The 19,929-nt window shown below is 39.5% G+C and overlaps 2 protein-coding genes across 2 annotated transcripts in view; one reads left to right on the forward strand and one right to left on the reverse strand.

Annotated features, from left to right (window-relative positions):
• Positions 1–2,759: 2,759 nt before the first annotated feature.
• DNASE2B (deoxyribonuclease 2 beta) lies at positions 2,760–16,781 on the reverse strand. The gene is made up of 6 exons (XM_081224176.1): positions 16,573–16,781; positions 13,375–13,552; positions 9,464–9,545; positions 6,733–6,894; positions 5,191–5,388; positions 2,760–3,106 (listed from the first exon to the last, which is right to left on the reverse strand). The coding sequence occupies exons 1-6, from the start codon at positions 16,683–16,685 to the stop codon at positions 2,766–2,768; spliced, it is 1,074 nt and encodes a 357-aa protein (XP_081080302.1). The 5' UTR covers positions 16,686–16,781; the 3' UTR covers positions 2,760–2,765.
• A 618-nt stretch (positions 16,782–17,399) lies between these two features.
• Positions 17,400–19,929, forward strand: part of LOC308612837 (uricase-like) — a gene marked incomplete at its 5' end in the record, with an annotated part of 36,576 nt that continues 34,046 nt past the window's right edge. The window contains 2 exon segments of the mRNA XM_081225600.1: positions 17,400–17,433; positions 17,436–17,503. Of these exon segments, the coding sequence (XP_081081726.1) occupies positions 17,400–17,433; positions 17,436–17,503 (102 nt within the window).

Here is a 19,929-nt window from a genome sequence, read left to right on the forward strand (position 1 = left end):
AAGCATAAGCAAATTCTAATACCAAAAACACAAACAGATTCCATCATGAATGAACGCAAAACAAAAGCCAACAAACCGGTTTACAAATCAGGTAGAGTCCAACAATAATTCCCCCCTCCAACAGGGTACCCCAATCAAATGAACAAATTGGCTTTTCCCTTAAAGGAAAAGCCTTAACTGAGAGGAGAAAATGTTCCCAGTTGGACATACCGGAGTGACTTACCCTACTATATGGAGCCCATTGGCTCCCAAATGTTGATTCCTTGTTCCAACTGCCAAGCGCTGGGGCAGCTGGTGCCACTTCAGGGAATTTCGAAGGGAAAATCCTCAGGACAAGTGGTCCTGGCAGCTGCTAGGGCCTTACATGAAAATTCCCCAACCAGAGCTGGCAGGCCACAAGCAGCAGCGCTCCTGGTGGCTTCGCCAAAATTTGTTACCAAGCTTGGGATCAGTAACATTTTTATCCTCTTCATTTTTAAAGTCAGGATTTTGTACTCTTCTAATCTGATTTTATTGGGATTATTTATGCTCAGATGCTCTCTGCAAAGCGAAAACATATTTTTCAAACCTCCTTATGTTTTCAAGCATGTAAGTTAGTTAGCTAGTATTCAACATTCCCATCACTTATGCTTGCTTCTGACAGGAAGACAAACTTTGTTTTTTTTCCTCTGCTTTCCACTGAACCAGTGCCATTATGTCCTATGAATTTTGGTTGATTAAGACCTCAAGATATGTATTATCCTACATCACATCATTTTTAAAAACTTGTCTCTTGAAATAGAAGTTAAGAGCATAGTCTTAGAGGTCAGATAGACCTCTGTGATAGTGGACAAGTTACTGAAACTCTGTAGGCCTCAGTTTCCTTGTCAGTAAAATAAAGATTATAACAGTTCCTACTGCATAGCACTGTTATGAAGATCAAATAAGAAAATGTGGGTTGACTGTTTACTGGATAGTAAACGCTCAATAAGCGCTAGCTTTAGTTATTCTTATGATTACTTTTGTTAGATTGTAAGCTTCTTGAAGTTAGGAACCATGTTTCAAATTTTAGTAAACAATGAGTGCTTAATACAAATTTATTATTATTCACTTATATAATAGTTATATTTAGTGATAAGAATTCCAGAAAATGAAACACACTGGAATTAAGATTACTAGATTTGGGGGCTTCCCTGGTGGCGCAGTGGTTGAGAGTCTGCCTGCCGATGCAGGGGACACGGGTTCGTGCCCCGGTCCAGGAGGATCCCACATGCCGCGGAGCAGCTGGGCCCATGAGCCATGGCCGCTGAGCCTGTGCGTCTGGAGCCTGTGCTCCACAACAGGAGAGGCCACAACAGTGAGAGGCCCGCGTACCGTAAAAAAAAAAAAAAAAAAAAAATTACTAGATTTGATTTTGATTTCCTTATGTTACACTTCTTTTTTTTTTTTTTTTTTTTTTTTGCGGTACACGGGCCTCTCACTGTTGTGGCCTCTCCCGTTGTGGGGCACAGGTTCCGGACGTGCAGGCTCAGCGGCCATGGCTCACGGGCCCAGCCGCTCCGCGGCATGTGGGATCTTCCCAGACCAGGGCACGAACCCGTGTCCCCTATGTTACACTTCTTTATTTCCCCCCAGGTTGGTGGGTTGTTTTATTTCTTTCTCCTAATCTGGCTTCTTTTTTGGGCTGTCACTTATTTTATTTTTTTATAAAGTATTTTATTTTATTTATTTATTTTTTAAATTTTGTTTATTTGGTTGCCTTACTTGCAGTGGGCGAGCTCCTTAGTTGTCACATGAGAACTCTTAGTTGCGGCATGCATGTGGGATCTACTTCCCTGACCAGGGATCGAACCCGGACCCCCTGCATTGAGAGCATGGAGTCTTAACTACTGCACCACCAGAGAAGTCCCTGACTTATTTTTTCTTTTTGGAAAAATATTACTCATTTCTAAACTTTCTTTTGTCTTTTCTCACTGTAGGGGGATTCACATTCAAATTCCATCAGTCTTTTAAGTGTCAACTGGGCCAGGCTCTGTGCTATTTGCTTGAAGATACCTAGATATTATCTCCATTTCATAGAGAAGAAAACCAAGGCTCAGAGAGTTTAGGTGTATGGTCCAAGATCATACAGTTAGTAAGTAGTAGCTCAAGAATGACCAATTAGACTTGACCATAAACCATTGAAAAGAAATCTAGGAGGAATATGACTAAGTCGTTTGATGTACAGAGAGATAGAAATGTTTTTTTCTTCAAAAAGGGGTGAGGAGGAGAGTCAAGGAATTCTTTGTGAAGATGAAATTACTCTAAGAGATGGCCAGTCAATCCATGGACAATTGAGAGCTGACTAATCTGGAACAAAATTTTTCCTTTCACTCCTTCTAGTCTCACTTTAGATATACATAACAGAGTGTGTTTATGGCATATAAATGCTAAGTAGAGAGGTGGGATAGGGAGGGTGAGAGGGAGATGCAAGAGGGAGGAGATACAGGGATAAAGGTATATGTATAGCTGATTCACTTTGTTATAAAGCAGAAACTAACACACCATTGTAAAGAAATTATACTCCAAAAAGGATGTAAAATAAATAAATAAATACATACATGCTAAGTAGATAAATTGCCACTATTTGGAAGATAAAATGGTAAGCATGGGAGAAAAACATTTTAGTTGATGATATGTGGACCATAAGTAAATTCACAGGCTTTTAATATATGAAGAATAGATCTAGTAGAAGAAGATCCTATATCAGTGTTGAAAATGATAGTACATATGTCCTTTCATCAAGTTTAGTTACAGTTCTCATAATATAAAACTAATCCTTGGAATGCTTGGTAAATATGCTGATTCTGGGTACAAATGAATCCTCCACTTCTGAAGGCTTGGTGTGGGCTCCGATTTAGGTCTCCAATACATGTCCAGCGATTTTTGGTGCCCTTTTGGGAAATACACCATTTGGCATGATCTTGATAAGAGCTGAAATAAGATTGTCTAGATAACTTAATTGCTTTGACATTGTAGACATGGTAAGGAAGGGAGCAGTTTGAAGGAAGCTCTTGTCTCTTTCGCTGCCAGGTTTCTGTTAGCAAGTGCGTCTTCAACCGTTGAGCCATCCAGGCTGCAAAGATGTCTAGAGTTTATAAAGAGAAAAATAGTGAGGTTAGTATTTAAACTTAGATAAATCCCTGAAAATATCCTCAGGAATAGAATCATCACTCATCCCTGACATGTGGGTGTCACAAGCACAATAATAACAACGTGACTGAGAGAGTGGATAGGAGAACATTTTGTAAACGTTAATGTGATATGCAAATAAAAGTTATTATCATTATTACTAGGATGATATTGGTCTCTGAAAACGTCTTCTATTCCACACATACAAGAGAGCAATATAGGTTTTTGTCCTGAAAAGACCTTTGGGAAGAATAAGGATAGAGCAGTAACCAGAGGCCAGCGTCTAGAGATCTTTATAAACCATGCCAAAGTGTTTGAATTTTCCTGAAATCAATGGGAAATTGTTTAAGGAGTGTTATTTGGGGATTAATAGAAACTGATTTATGACCATAAATATCAATTGAGAAGCAATGTGCAGGATGAATTGGGAAGGCTACATTAGATTGGAGAGAGGAAAAATACCAGCTTGTCACAATAAGTGTAGTAACAAACACAGGTGCGAACCGTGGCCATGGCAGAAAGTTTAGAGGGGGTAAGATAAATGTGAGAGTTATTAAGGACTGGAAACTGATTTAATTTGATGATTTGATAAGGGGGAAGAGAAAAAAAGAGGGATCAAGAGTTCTAGGGGACCATGCAGAATATGAGAAAAAGAGTGAGATATGTTAGGAATAATGATGAGATGAGTTTGGCTTGTTGAATTTTGTGTGGCTGTGCCACCCTGTGAGCAGAAATGTCCCACTCACTGATGAATACATCTGTCAGAACAGAGGTCTAGGGTGGAGATATAGACTTGGGAATCGCCTAGCAGGAATATGTATATGCGTTAAGGGTGAGTAGAAGACCACAGGGCAACCTAGTCATGTAAGGAGTATGCAGAGGAGGAGGACCTGGCAGAAGAGACTTATAAGAAGTGGGAGGAAGACCAAAAGACTGTATACTTCCAAAACTCAGGGAGGAGAATGTTTCAAAAAAGAAAGGGTTCCAACTGTGCCAAATTCTGTGGAAGCTATTTCTGTCCTGTTAATTTTGGGATCTCTAATGCCTAACACAGGCAAGTAGTAGGCGTTCAGTAAATTTTATTCAATATTAAAGGAAGGAAGGAAGTTAGGAAGGAAGGAAGGAAGTTAGGAAGGAAGAAAGGAAGGAAGTTAGGAAGGAAGGAAGGAAGGAAGTTAGGAAGGAAGGAAGGTAAGAAGTTAGGAAGGAAGGAAAGAAGTTAGGAAGGAAGTTGGAAGGAAAGGAAGGAAGGAAGGAAGGAAGACAGTGAGGTCAATTAAGATGGCCATTGGTGACTGGGGAGAGACTGTAAGGTCTACAGACAGAGAAGCAAGACTGCAGTCAAGGAGCAGTGAGCAAGTAAAGACCCTGAAGGGTTTTCTAAAAGTAAACTTAGAAGAAAAAAAACAGAGATATAGGGAATCTAGAATTGAGGGAGGGTTTTTAGGAATGTTTATATTCTAAGGTGCTTGTAGAGCAGGAGAGTTGAAGTAGAAGAGGGAGAACAGGTTGAGTTTATGAAAGTATTCTGAGGCTGGGATAGGTTCCAGGGCACGGGGTGCACTGCTTCTGTTTGGATGAGAGAAAACTGGTAAAAAAAAAAAAAGAATGAAAATAGCTTAGATTGTTGAGGGTGGCGTGTGCTCTTGAAGTGGTTTCTTCCTGGTGATTTCTATTCTCTCTATGAAGGAAAAGGTGAAGAGGCAGGACTTGAGGGTAAGGAAGGCTTAAAATAACTACATAGGGAGTGAAAGAAAAAGGAGACAGCTTGGTTCTGTGCCCAGCTGAGACTGGAGACTGAGTTTTTACTGGCCTCTGGCTAGATAGTTGTGAGGTACTTTTGTGGTTGGATCAGCAACCCTTCTATTCAAGTGGCTAATATTTTAATTGGCCCTTGGTGTCCCTTCTCCCTTTCCTTTCTTTGTCCTCCCTCCTTTTCTACTTCTACTCCCCTAAATAATCAGAATATTTCCTCTTTGCAATCCAAAGTGAGTCCAGCAGCAGTGTAATAGCATATTGTTTGATGATGGCCTTTCATACCGTCAAGAAAAGAATCAGACTTTGCAAAATGGAGGAACTTTTGTCCCTGGGCTGACTGAAGTGTGGTGAGATGCCGGCCAGGGATCTCTGATGAGCTGGATCTGGCACACAGCTGGGGCATGTGAATGAGCTCCTGGTGAAAGGTTACTGGGATGGAACAGCTATAAACATTTGGGTTGCAGACCAAGAGCTGAGAATCTGAATCAAGAAACAATAAAGAAAAGTTGAGAATTAAGGCCCAAATGGAAATGCTTGTTGGTATTTTAGATCTTTTTGTGAATTAAAAAAGTAAACAGAATGAAAAACAAAAACGAAAGTATTCCCTTCTTTAAGCCAATAGCCTTCAAACTTTTGGTTAAAATAGTTGACACTCCCTACTTTCCAGGCATTATTATGTGGGTTTACTAATTTAATCATAAGAACAACCTTATTATTAGGTAAGTTCTTTTATCATTATCCTCATTTTATAGATAAATTAATGGAGAATTTATGTCACATGCCCAAGGTTATAAAGCTTGTAACTGAAGGAGTTGGTATTCAAGCCCAGGCAGTCTGGCCTTGTAGGCCATGTGTTTTTTCTCCCATGTGTACACATACAAAAGTAGAGAACACCCATGTACTGATCATCCAGCTCCAAGAATGACCAACTCATCAGCATGCACACCTAATCTCTATGCTATTAAGCTCTCTAATCATTACAGGAACTCAGCTAGTTAGACTAGGGCTTAATTTGGGTGAGAGGCTCAGTAATCCTTTCCATAAGATGGAAATTTGATTTAAAAAAATATTCTAAACCTCCTATATCCAGAGGCAAATAATCACTCTTTACTATTTAGCAGCTTCCTCAGTAAAAAGTGATTGGTAAAATACCATTCCTACTTCTCTTCCCTATTCCTATTTTGGATTTTCCAAATCCAAGTATTTTTGGCCCTTTGAGCTTGAGATCTTAAGGGATGGTCATCTGGTTTAGGCTCAGAAGTGTCACGTTGGTGGCCTATAGGCAACATGATGTCTACACAATTTTAAAAATAAATAAGATTGAGACCATATTTGAAAATCAGAGGATCTATCTCTCTCTTTCCTTCCCTCTCTTCTATTCTTACATCCTCTCCTAGGTTTCTGCTTCCTCTAAAAAATATGGAGATGTAGGTCTGTATTCCCACAGAACCACAGTATAATGGAGCTGAAACTTTTGAGGGAAGCTAGGGGAGAGTCAACAACCCAGTTTGTCACTGTCCCCACTGCCCATGCAATGTCCACCTGTGTCACCCATTTTTGTTACCTGCCTGGCCCCTGTAGACATTTGAAACTACTGCCTCTGATCAAGTTCAAAGACTTAATTGGTGGACCAGGAAACCAAGGTCCAGTAAGTGAGCCTGCCTGAGATCTCACCAAAGCCAATATTAGAATCTAGGTATCAGAGGGTTTATGAATAGAGAAGCAAATGAAGTGATAAATTTATTAATATATTTCCAAATCCCTTCTTCAATATTGTTATCTCTCTTTCTCTCTCTCTCTTTTTTTTACACACTCTAGTGTTACCTATTGCTTCATACTGGTTGTACTTGAAAGTTATGCAGATGCCAGTTTGTCCATTTCGTCTCCCTGTGGGTGGATAATCATAGCCTTCTTCAGGAATTGGAGGAAAATGGGGAATGGAATGAATCAACCAGAACCCCTGGACTCTGTTCCACAGAAGTAAACCTACCAAAGATACAGTAAATACAGATAAATTAGAAAAACAAAGTTCCTTTAAAAAAACAGAGTTCAAAGCTACAGCATTTAAGCCCTTTATACTTCAGGCTAATTTTTTATTAGGCTAATAATTACAAGGATCACGCTCTCTTGCAATAATTTCAAAACCAATTCAGGTACACATCACATTGCCCCATTACTATTAATAACCCACCACAAAAGGGAGCTAGGGCAGCCACCCTGTGAAGAGTTGAGAGGTATTTCATGTTGAAACTACAAGGAAAATTTGTTTTGGCAGAATGCAAATTTGCTAAATTGGAATTTGACCTTTTTAGACTATGTAGTCACCTGGCAAGCTTCAGATAATGTCTTTACTGCTGAGCAGCTAAGCTATTTTCAAAAGCCAGCTAAAAAGCAGAGTTGAAACAGAAAATATCAAATGAAAACATGTACTTGCAGTAATTTATTGTGAGAAACTGATGCTCATTTATGTGCAGAATTCACCCAGTTCCACAAGTTTGAAAAAGGAGGCAAAGAGGAAAAAAACAGGGAAGCCATGTTCTAAAGCACCCCAGTTAATTGTATTTAGTAAAAATCTCTAGAGCAGACTAACATGAAAGCCGGAAAAGAAGAAAACAGAAAGATTTTCATCATCTTGTGACATGGCACAAAGAACCCTGTGCAACAGGCATCTATGACTATTTCTGTGTTTATAAATATATCAAGACAGGGCCTCCCTGGTGGCGCAGTGGTTGAGAGTCCGCCTGCTGATGCAGGGGATACGGGTTCGTGCCCCGGTCTGGGAGGATCCCATATGCCGCGGAGCGGCTGGGCCCGTGAGCCATGGCCGCTGGGCCTGCGCATCCGGAGCCTGTGCTCCGCAACGGGAGAGGCCACAACAGTGAGAGGCCCACATACCGCAAAAAGAAAAAAAAAAAAAAAAAAAAAAAAAAAAAAAAAAATAAATAAATATATCAAGACAGTTTTGGTATGCTAACTAGACTTTCCAGTTTGCATATGACCATGGAGACATAAAAGTCATGTTTGCCTTAGTGTTAGAGCAGAAACCAAATGCCTGCCAGTTATTTCTTTTTCAAATAACACGCTTTAAGGAAGCAGAGTATTTGTCAGTGACTTTGTCACTGACACAATACCTGTGTCAAGACGGAAAATGTTCAAAGTTCAGTTGCCTCACAGAGCTGGATGATCTTCAGGGACTCTCTTCGGCCCAGATGAGTATTGTTGTTTGTCTGAAATCCTAACTTCCTGGTACAAATGCCACAGGATGTCGGGACACCTGTTGGCAGGGAACTCCCCAGTGTGACATCAGGTCCCACTCCTTTTCCAGCCTTTTTTCTAAACCCTTGTATCAACTAACAGGGTGGAGCGAAAAGGGTGGTGGGAGGTTGGTAAAGGAGAGTTTGCAGAATGCGGCATGTTATAAAAATTGTTGGGTTCCATGCAAATAGGACCATCAGGAAGGCAACTTAGCTGAATCAAAGGCTTTCAATGCTCATGACATTTGACAGCCATTACAAATTATATTCTTAATCAGAGGTTGCAAACAGGCAGCCCACAGGCCAAATCTAGCCTGCAGATACATATTATTATGCTTGCAGAGTATTTTTTAAAACTTTGAATTTATTACCAACATTTAAAAACTGGGGAGATTTCCCACAAACTCTAATTTACTCTGGAAAAATTGCATTCCCATAAGGGAAGCTGAGTAGTAACTGCTTCCTTAGAGCAAATATATACTCTCCAGTTTTCTAGTTACCTGCCAGTTCAGCCCCCTTGGCTTGCTGACATCATTTGCCTGCCTCTGAAGGCATTTGAGTTTGGAACCTTCTGAAGAATACTTGTTGCCATGGAAAGTTATTCACAGTATATTAAGTTGAAAAAAATTTGAAGTAGTCATTACAATAGTTTTATAAAAATGTTTCAAAATATTTATCATAGAAATAGTAGAAGTATTAAGTGTAATTATCTAATGAGTATTAGGATTACAGATTTTTTGTTTACTATCATTTTGAATTTTTCAATAACACACACATATATATATACATAGTTTATAAATTGAAAAATACCAAAAATCACTATAATAAAAATTATTATAATTATAGAAGAAAATATATAACAAAAATTACTATAATATAAAAATTATTTTAAAATACTTTTTCAAAAATGTTTACTGTATTTCAAATGGAACTTGACACTAAGAAGGATGAATTTTACTCTATGCAAATTATACCTCTATAAACCTTACTAAAATGTGTGTACAGTATACACACACACACATATATAGTCTGGCTGGTATTCCCAGTAGTCAATATTGGATTTCTTCTTTAAAGTATATATTAAAAGATACATTAAGAAATAAAATGATTTGTGAGAAGGATATTGCAAAGTCAAAGTATATCATTATTACCTGTGATACAGAAATCACTCATTTTGATAACTCAGACCATTAAAAAGAAAAGCTATATTTTTAGTATGGAGTATAAGACTACTGAAGATGGAATGATTACGAAAATACTGATTTCCAGTAGGAAAGAGAAAATAAGAGCCTTTGTCATACCTTTGGTGTGTCCATACTTTCTGCTGTAATTCATGGATTTAGGGACTCCATCATTGTATATTAGATAGGCTGTGTTGTTATCCTGCAGGAACATTTTAGGGTTATAATGGCATAAATCTTTCACTCATAAATGCTCACAACGTGAGCCTGCAATACGGAACTTTCATTAATACACATGAGAAGTCATCCATTCCCCTAATAGGCAGTTTTCCCATCGATATGAATTCTGTGATGTGCAAGACAAGGGACAAGAAGTCCATTCTCAACCACACATGGTTTTGTCTTGTGTGACAGGAGCCCTGTGCATTGTGATGTGTGTGTGAGGGCAATATTCCTATTTCAATTATTTTGGACCCATGTTTCTGATCTGGCAACTAGTGTATAATAAAGGGGTACTTAAATATTCATTCAGGAAATGCAGTAGGAACAACCAGCCAAGGATTACAGCTAAGTTTTCTCCATTGATATTATAGGCACAATGCAGAAGTGGCTGTCAGGGTCTGATTTCCTCTGCCTACTTTGTGCTTCGCTGCTGGGTCATAGTTTCCTGTTTAATCAGGATTCCTCGTTCTCTGCTTCTACTACCTCCCTGATAGGGGAGGAGTTTTCTTCAATCCATTTCTCCTGTCACTTCACCTTTTCAACTTGACATTTTCCTGCTTAAAAAAAGTGGTGTAATTGAATGTGATAATGGATTTCCTCTGGTAAGGCAACATGTGAGTACATTCCCCGAATAGTTGGTCAAATCTCTGAGTCAAAATGAAGCTATTATTTTGATAGTATCTCTTTGTCATGTTTTGGAAACTTGATTATATTTGTTCTGTGTCATTCCATTTCAGTTGTGTCATGATGCAGTGACTTTTAATGAAGCCAATTATGTCAATATTAAAAAGTCTCAGTGACATAATTAAAAGCAGGAAAGGACAACCCATCCCCTTAAAAAAAGACCCTTGCTTGTCTCTCAGAAAAAAAATCAATAACTGAGTTTCTTACAGTTGCTTCATTATTTGATATAATCTAAAACCATTTTTTAAAAAAACGCACAACATAGTCTCTACAGCATTCTTGGCTACTATGTTTAGGAATATTTAGGAAAGTAAGCTGTTTCTTACCTGCATTTTCTGTAATTGACCATCGCTACCGTTGGCATTCAGATTCTCCACTGGAGAACTCTGAGAGTTATTTATTCTATAGCCTGTATGGAATGCGGTAACAAGGCCATTGTGTGCCTTTGGGGTACAATGTGGAAGGCCTCTGGGAAAATTCAGTAAGGAACTTAATTCTTCTAATAGATGAAGTTTATCATTCTAACCAGAGGTATAACAGCCAGCTAAGGTAAATGGGATGTAGCTCTAGTGAAAAGAGGCTCTCTCATAAAGGGAAAAAATAATGAACTAAGAATAGGACCTGGAGATTATCATACTAAGTGAAGTAAGTCAGACAGAGAAAGACAATATCATATGATATCGCTTATATGCAGAATCTAAAAAAAATTGATACTAATGAACTTATTTACAAAACAGAAACAGACTCACAGACTTAGAGAACAAACTTGTGGTTACCAGGGGGGGAAGGATGGGGAGGAGGGATAGATTGGGAGTTTGGGATTGACATGTACACACTGCTATATTTAAGATAGATAACCAACAAGGACCTACTGTGTAGCACAGGGAACTCTGCTCAATATTCTGTAATAACCTAAATGGGAAAAGAATTTGGAAAAGGATGCATGTATATGTATAACTGAATCACTTTGCGGTACATCTGAAACTAACACAATATTGTTAATCAGCTATGGTCCAATATAAAATAAAAATTAAAAAAAAAAAGAATAGGCAGACCTAGGCTTGTGCCTCTAGACTTTTTTTTTTTTTTGGCCTCATGGCTTGCAGGATCTTAGTTCCCCACCAGAGTTTGGGGTCCAACCCAGGCCCCCGGCAGTGGAAGCATGGAGTCCTAACCACTGGACCACCAGTGAATTCCCAGGACATCTTTATTCCTTTAACACTTATGCTGGGTATTATTTTGACTACTGGATGTTGAATAAGAAGGGTACGGTCTCTGCCCCCAGTCTAGCAGGGAATAGTCAGGTAAATATAGGCAACTGTGATATAGTTTAATAAGTGTTATTATCAAGGTATATGGAAGGTTCCCATTTACAAAGGCAAAAGAAGGGATATTTTCCAACATAACACCGATATTGGCATAACTTGACATTTGAGATTTAAAACCAGTTGGTCTGATCTTGCATTCTACTCTCTGTCAGAAGTTCAATTCCAGATCAGAAGGTGGGGAAGTTGTGTTCTCATAGTCACTTCTGGCACATAGTTCCAACTTCCAAAGAACACTCGGTCTTTTTGGTTGTTCTTCTTTGGCTCCATGCCAATCAGACAAGGAAATCAGCCCCTTTACTGTCATTTTCTTCCCAGAATCCACTACTCAAGACATTGCGTGTGAGCAGGTTTTACTGAAGGTATGAAACATTGAATGGTTTTACATCACCAAGCTGACCTGCCTCCAATCTCCCTCCATGTTTTGTATACTTTTTAATTCCTAGCTCCCATCTACAACTGCTTTATTTTGCAGAGCAGTTTAGATCTCACGCCCTCCTAGGCTCTGGGGCTACTTTTACACTTCTAAAGATCATTATTATATTTTGCCAAACGAAGACCCGTCTTCCCCAAATAAGATAAATGACAGAGGCTTTGCAATGTTGCTTTTGCCTTTCTCTTCTTGGGCAGTCTGCGATTGGAAGGGGAAGAATGTGTTTATTTTCTCACTGATGGGTTATACTCCAGGTTTTCCATCCCCAACCTTGGAAAGCAGAAGCAGCTACAGGTAGTTTTGCTTTTACACAATAATCGATTAATTCAAAACAGGGATGTTGCTGAGAATGAACAATTTCTAAAAGCCTCTAGGACAGTGTTTGGAACATCACATGTACTCAAACAGCTTACAAATAAGTTTTGACTTTGTAACTTGGCTCCGAAGGCTGGTCTTAATGACAGGTGAATAAAGTGGATATTTGTGCACAAGGTGACAGCTCTCTGCATATTTTCAGTAAATGCTCAAATAGTGGTACTAGAGTCTAACTCAGTATTGTTGTGGGGATCAAATTAGTTGACATATGTAAAGACCCAGCACGTTGTAAGTGCTGAGTTATTTTACATATTTACTTCTCTATAAATTATTGTTAGGAAATGCATAGATGAGTATAATTGGATGTTAATTATTGTTCGATTTTACTTGTCATCCCTGGTTGAAAAACAGTATCTTGTCACTGAACAGCAAGCAGATGGTGCCTGGAATGTTGGGAGACTGCCCACATTGAGGCAGTTAACTCATTGCCTGATGGAGTCCTGATAGCAGGTTTAAGCTCCATATTCAGGCAAGTTAGTTCTAGGGCCTTGAACTAGAGCCCTAGCTCTCAACCTACTATTTTGAAAATGATTAATTAAAAGGAAGACCAAGTGGAACCCTTTACTTTTCCCACCAAACTCATCCCACCGTGGCTTAAACAACCCATAACTCATGGCATATTGATCACAGATCTATATTGCATTGTAATAGGCGAGGGCTCTTCTCTCTATTTCCATTAAAGGAGTAAGATAGCAAGTACTGAGCACATTGGCAGAGTTTGGCAGCCAAAAGATTTCAATATGTAATTAGCTCACACGTTGCCCAGTGATGCCATTGGACATAGTGCCGAACGTATCAACGATTTGGCATTGCTATGGAGTATGTTGATGTATTCCCTAAGGTCTTAGTTAGATTGATTCAGATTCTGAGCTAGCTTACTTCCAGTTGCTAGGATTGGGCACTGGGTAGACAAGGAGTTAAAATCTTTTGGAAGCCTTGGAGTCTGTATTATACGTTTTATATGATTCAAATAAATGATAACTATAACATACCTCGGAAGCATATGCTTCATATAGCTGTTGTAATGTCCTTCCCAAAACACTCTTGGTGGTATTCATTAGTTGCTTACTCCTTCTCCAGCTTCTGGTTGCAGAGTCTAGGTATAGGTACTCTACCCCAGTCTCTGTACTTTCCTTGTCTTGCCTTTTAGGCAACTTATAAAATGTAAACCTAACAAAGGAAATAATTATGAATTACTAACATTTACTAACTGTTTCCCTGATGGCAGCCACTGTGTCAAGCACTTAAATGTATCATGTCACTTATGTTTCACAGAAGGCCTCAAAGTCTAAGGAATGGGATCTGCGCAAGCTCTCTGCCTCTTTTTCCACTCTTACTGTTGCTCCTTCCCAATAAGGAAATGCAAATCTGTCTGTACATGTTCTAAAAACATTTACTGGCCTGGGGAGTGGGATCCCCATAGTAGAAGTTCGCATACTTTGAGAATGGCTTCTCTGTTCTTTCCACAGTCTATAAGGCTGCAGTGGGGAGAATGTCAAGGCCCAGTCCTGGACTAGAGAGGTCTTAGATATGTTTTTCTCTGCTGCCTTTAGGTGCTTGGCATGCTCATCTCTTTGTAGGGGGCTGGCTGGGTCTGAGATTTGGGTTTAGCCATCAGAGTCAGTGGAGGCTTTCTTGAGCCTCTGGCCTAAGCCACATTCTTCAGCTCAGTTTATCAGAATGCTGTGCATTGAGGATTCAGGTCCAAGACCAGCCAATTAAGTAAATGCCTTGCTTTCTTTACTATTGTCTCCTATCTGTATATCTCCTTTGGTTATCTCACAAGGAGGAGAGGTTTTTATACCCGCATGGCATTCAGCCATTCTTGGATCATCTAACTCAGGGTTTCTCAATGTGCTGTATTCACATTTTGAGCCCCATTTTTCTCTGGGAGCCTGTTCTGTGCATTGTAGTATCCCTGGCCTCTTCCTATTAGATGTCAATAGTACTCCCCAAGTCGTGCCAATCAAAAATGTCTCCAGACATTGTCAAAAGTACCTGGAAAGCAAAATTGACCTGGTCTAGCCAAACACTCTTTAATAGCACAAACCCCACGATTAACCCTCAAATACTCACACTGGACCAAACATTGTAATGCATTCACTATTACCACACAACAGTGTCTCACACTGCTGAGAAAAGCTTCAACGTTCACTTGGTTCTCATCAGTCTTATGCTTCCATTTATGCTCTTTCCTGCCCTGTCCAGGCTCTCTTACTCTCAGGGCCATGTCCTCACACATGGCAGAAAACATGAAATTATTCTTTGATGCTGACCTTATGTTCCTCTGCCCTTTAACTCTCACAGGTAGTTGTAGCAGCTCTAGACTGTGCCTCCCTGTCTGCTTAGCTCAGCATTCTCTCTGACAGATATTGCTAAGTAATATGTCCATTTGGTTGTGGCAAAAATAAATTTTATATATTGATCACAATTTGGTGGCCCACCAGTGAAATGTTTGTCAACTATCATGGAACACCAATTAAGGACTAGTACTTTTAAACATTTTCCTTGGGTGACCATGTCCAATTATAATCTGAAGATTTCTGAATCTATTTCTAGCCCAGACCTCTATGCTGAGGTCTAGATAAACCCGAATACAAAGATGTCTCAGAGACCTCCAACTCCATATTTTCAAAACCAAGTTCACAATATTTTGCGACAACCCTACTCATCCCCTGCTGTTAGGGAACACATCGACATAGTCACAGAAGCCAGCAACCTGCAAGTCTTTCTTAACTTCTTCCTCTCTCCTACTACCCTGTGCCTATCCATTACCAAGTCCTCTCAGGGTGTTCTTCCTCTCTATTTCCTCTTCTTTAACTTGGGTCCATACTTCTTCTCACCTGTAACACTGCCGAAGTCCTATTGGTTTCCATGACTCTAGACTAGTCCCCAGCCAGTTGGCCTTCAGAGTACTGCCAGTGGGCTTTCTAAAATGCAAATCTGACTTTATCAAGTCCCCACTTGAAGCCTCTCAGTAGCTCCCTTTCATGGTCAACTTCAGACTCAGCAGTTCAGCACCTGAAGCCCCTCATGACCTGGCTCTCACCTATCTCTCTAAGCTCCCCGCTCCCTTCCTGCCATTTCCCCACATTCTCCCAAAGCACCAACTTTACTTAACTGCTTCCAAACTCTCCCCATTGCTTATTGCCTCTGGACCTCCTCATTGCTTCTTCATTGACCTGAGATGCCCTTGCATCTCCCTTGTTTTTCTAACTAACTCATAATTGTTCTCAAAACTTAGCTCAAAACTATTGGGTTGGCCAAAAAATTTGTTTGGGTTTTTCCATGTGATGCTATGGAAAAACCCGAACGAACTTTTTGGCCACCCCAATACTTCCCCAGAGAAGTCTTCTGGGCTCTATCTTCCCCAATGCCCCATCTAATGCCCCATATATATCCTTACCACATAACGATGAGCTCCTCGAGGGTAAGAACTATGTTTTGTTCATATTTGTATTTTCAAAACTCAGCACAGGGTTGTTGTGAGCTCAGTAACTGTTTGCTGAGAGACTGATTGAGTGGATCTACGTTCTCTAGCCTGAAGTTTACACAAAGCTTGATGCCAACCATAAAGGCGAACCTAAACACCCTAATGAAAGAGTGAAAAGGTGATCAAATTTTTGATTTCGGAGAATCCATGACTGTAACGCAAAGCTGTGTATCGTCTCTTCGACACTGCAGGAGACTGGTGACCTACCACCCATTCCAACTGCTGCCTGTGCTGTCCAATAAACAAGGTTATCCAAACAGTGCTCTGTACCATCAAGCCCTCTTTCTCCTTCACATAAGGAGATGCTCCAGTGTCAGGGAAAAATTAACCTCTCTCCTTCATCAACTCTAAAAGGACGTTGGAAGGGTTCTGTTAGGAAAGCCACAATGAAATTAAAGGAAATTGCCAACTGAGAGAAGCTATCAGCTCTAATGCACCTCTGTGGCCACCAGCCTTGCCCTGCTGAGAGCATGAATCAGACCCACGAGGGGCTGCTAAGCTCTTTCTCAAAGGGAAGCTCTCTCATTCAGAAGCCTACCCCTATCTGGATACATGGCTCATTTACACACTTCAACTTGCTTTCTTTTTAAGGGGAGAGGTGGAGTGGAAGTCTCCTGAACTTCACAGTGCACAAGTTAGCCACCAGTACTCTGGCTTTCTATCTGCACGCACCAAGCCTTACATTTCATTTACCTACCAATCCACAGCTTCACCTTCCTCATTTCTGCACGATATTTTTATCGCCTTCAGGATCCCAAAGAGACCAAGGAAGAGCAAAGCCAGGGGTGTTCTTAGAAGTCTTGCTGTCATTTTCTATCTGGCACCTTTATTCCATGGCACAGCAGGAAACTTCCCCCATGGATCGTGGAGTCTGAGTTTCAAGTCTCTCAGACTGTGCTGGCTCTGACATTTGATTCTATTTACTTCTGCCATTTGCTGTTTAGGCATTTTCAGAATGGGACGAATCCCATGTAATTGTGTGATTCTGTCACAACATGCCAGCGTGACTCTGAATGCCTTTGTGCTGAATTGTTGACTGCTGAATAGTTTGCAATGTCATCAAAAAGTCCTGGCAAGAAAAAAGGGATGTATAGTTAACTCTTGGGAGTAAACATCATGTAGTATGAAATTCAGTGGACAGAACTCTGTACTGATAAATAGATGTTGAATAAAATCTGTTTCATGTTTTTTCCCTTAAGATTGTCTCTCTATGAGTGAGAGCAAATGTTTGTGGTTCAGACATTACACAGAAATGACAAAACTTTGTATCTTAGTAATAATTAGGATCTGTCACCTGTAATATTCTCTATCTTAAGGAAACATTTCCTAAAGGGTACTTCAAAGGCTTGCTTCAAAGAAAGAGCAAATTCAGTTGTATTTTACTGAAGATGTTTACATAGCCTCTCCACCTCCTGGTTTTAGCCACTCAGCATGGTGCTTTACTTCAAAGAGGCCTTGGTGTCCAATTGGTTGCAATGCAATCAGGTAAACATATTGACCGCTCATGCTTCAGATCAAATAAAAATGTTACAGGCATCTGTTTTGCCCAAATTATTCTTTCCCATTTTGAAACTGAATCTGAAGTTGAAGGCAAAGGGAAAATGGCTCATTTCCATGACTATAAAAAGGTGAGACCATTCTCTTTTTGGAGGAGGGAAGAAATAGATAGGCATATGAAAACATTTCTTTAAGTGCATGATGCCTTTGAATCAATTATTAAAGATGCTGTAATAATAAATAGCAGTTTACTTTATGCCTGAAAGTCATTATGGTTCTGATCTGTCCCTTTGCTTATGGATCCAGGTCAGAGTCACTTAGGGATTCAGACTAAATTGGACCCTTGCAAACTGGATCACTTCTATGGTTGAGCTGGTGTTGTTCAGGATCCTTGGCGTTCATAAAAACCAAAGGGCTTAGAGCTCTTTCTCCTAAAACAGAGTTTTGTGAGGAATGTTATGGACCACCTGCCCACATTTTCCTGTGGTGCTGGCAAAAAGGGACCTCAAACCAAACCTGCCAAATAAGAATTCTTCCAGTTGGGCTCAAGAATCTACATTATTTACAAGTTTTCTGGTGATGCTGCTGCACCCTAAACTTTGAGACTTACTGCCCTGAGGCCAACGTTGTGCTGTATCTGGTTTCACAACCTACCAAACTGGTAAACCGAGAAGCATTTTTCTGACTATTCCTCCATGGGTATCATTTTATTTAATGTATGTGTTTACTGCACTCAGAAAAAAAGGATTTCAGCAACCCCAAAATTTCATCAGTTTTTGTTGTTTGTTTTTGTTTTTTGTGGTACGCGGGCCTCTCACTGCTGTGGCCTCTCCTGCTGCGGAGCACAGGCTCCAGACACGCAGGCTCAGCGGCCATGGCTCACGGGCCTAGCCGCTCTGCGGCATGTGGGATCTTCCCCAACCGGGGCACGAACCCGTGTCCCCTGCATCGGCAGGCGGACTCTCAACCACTGCACCACCAGGGAAGCCCTCATCAGTTTTTTTAAAACATTTCATAGCATGAAGTTTAGTTTTCTAAGTTAAAGTGAAATAAATTTAATTTTATCTTGTGATAACTTTTGGTATTATAATGGTAATAGGTGAGTACACTAGGCTTAGGATTCATTAATTCATATACAGAATGCAAGCAACTTGTTTTCGTTTACGTAAGCTAAAGAACATTTGTTGAATAGGATATAAAATAATTCCCGTTTTCTCCTCATTACACGCTTAGCACAGTGCCTGGCAAATAGTAAATGATCCATAAGTGTTAGCTAAGATTATTTTTACTACAACCTGAGCCCTTCCTGTGATTGAGCTGCAGGATATCTGTATTAGGATGGTTTTGCTAAAGCCAATTTTATTTCAAGATTTGGAAAAATGCAATTAGGTTCTTTCCTTTCAGGTGTCACTTTCAGTAAGCTTTCTTATCTCTCCTTGTTGCTGAACTGATCATTCTGATTGTCAGTCAACAACTTTCCTTATGCAATCACTAGGTGTCAAACACTGTACCAGTGGTTGAGGGGTTCCAGGGATTTCAACATTACCCTAAAGCCTAGATTCCAGTCCTGGGTTTTTACTAAAAACAGCAAAGTAATGTCGTGGAAGGAAGCACAGTGAATTCGGTGAATGGAGAAAATGCAAACTGAGCAGAATGTTTTTCACATTACCCACTTTTGAAACCCAATTAGTACAATATTATGAAAATATCATGTCTCCTTCACAATATGATTACCTCTATATAGTAGAAATAGTAAAAAATCCCTTCATTGTAATTTGACCAAGTATAGTGAACAAAGACGAGTACTTTACTTGGTAATGGGCTTCTTTTTTAATGGTTGAAAGTTTGCATTCATTCATCCAATAATCCTAGAAAATCTCAGTATTTTTTTAAAATTTAATTACAGTTTATAATGTTGTGTTAATTACTGCTGTACAGCAAAGTAATTCAGTTATACATACATATTCTTTTCTTTTATAGTCTTTTCCATTATGGTTTATCATAAGATAGTGAATATAGTTCTCTGTGTTATACAGTGGGACCTTGTTGTTTATCCATTCTCTATATAAAAGCTTACATCTGCTAATCCAAACCTCCCACTCTATCCGTCCCTCAACCCTCTCCCCCTTGGCAACCACCAGTCTGTTCTCTATGTCCATGTTTCTGTTTCCATTTCATAGATAGGTTCATTTGTATCATATTTTAGATTCCACACATATAAGTGATATCATATGGCATTTGCCTTTCTCTTTCTGACTTACTTCTCTTAGTATGATAATCTCTAGTTGTGAAAATCTCAGTCTTGATCTCTTCAAATTTTGCCTCTTCCACATTCTCTCTATCATATCTTTCTAGTACATTTTTAATACTATTCTTAAAAATTTTTTTTAATTGTAGTTGATTTACAATGTTGTGTTAGTTTCAGGTGCACAGTAAAGAATATATCTATATATCTATATATCTATATATCTATATCCTTTTTTTAAGCATCTTTATTGAAGTATAATTGCTTTACAATGTTGTATTAGTTTCATCTATATGTATACATATAACCCCA

The sequence above is a fragment of the Mesoplodon bidens genome (assembly GCF_964165515.1).
Source record: "Mesoplodon bidens genome assembly, chromosome: 2".
NCBI lineage: Eukaryota > Metazoa > Chordata > Mammalia > Artiodactyla > Ziphiidae > Mesoplodon > Mesoplodon bidens.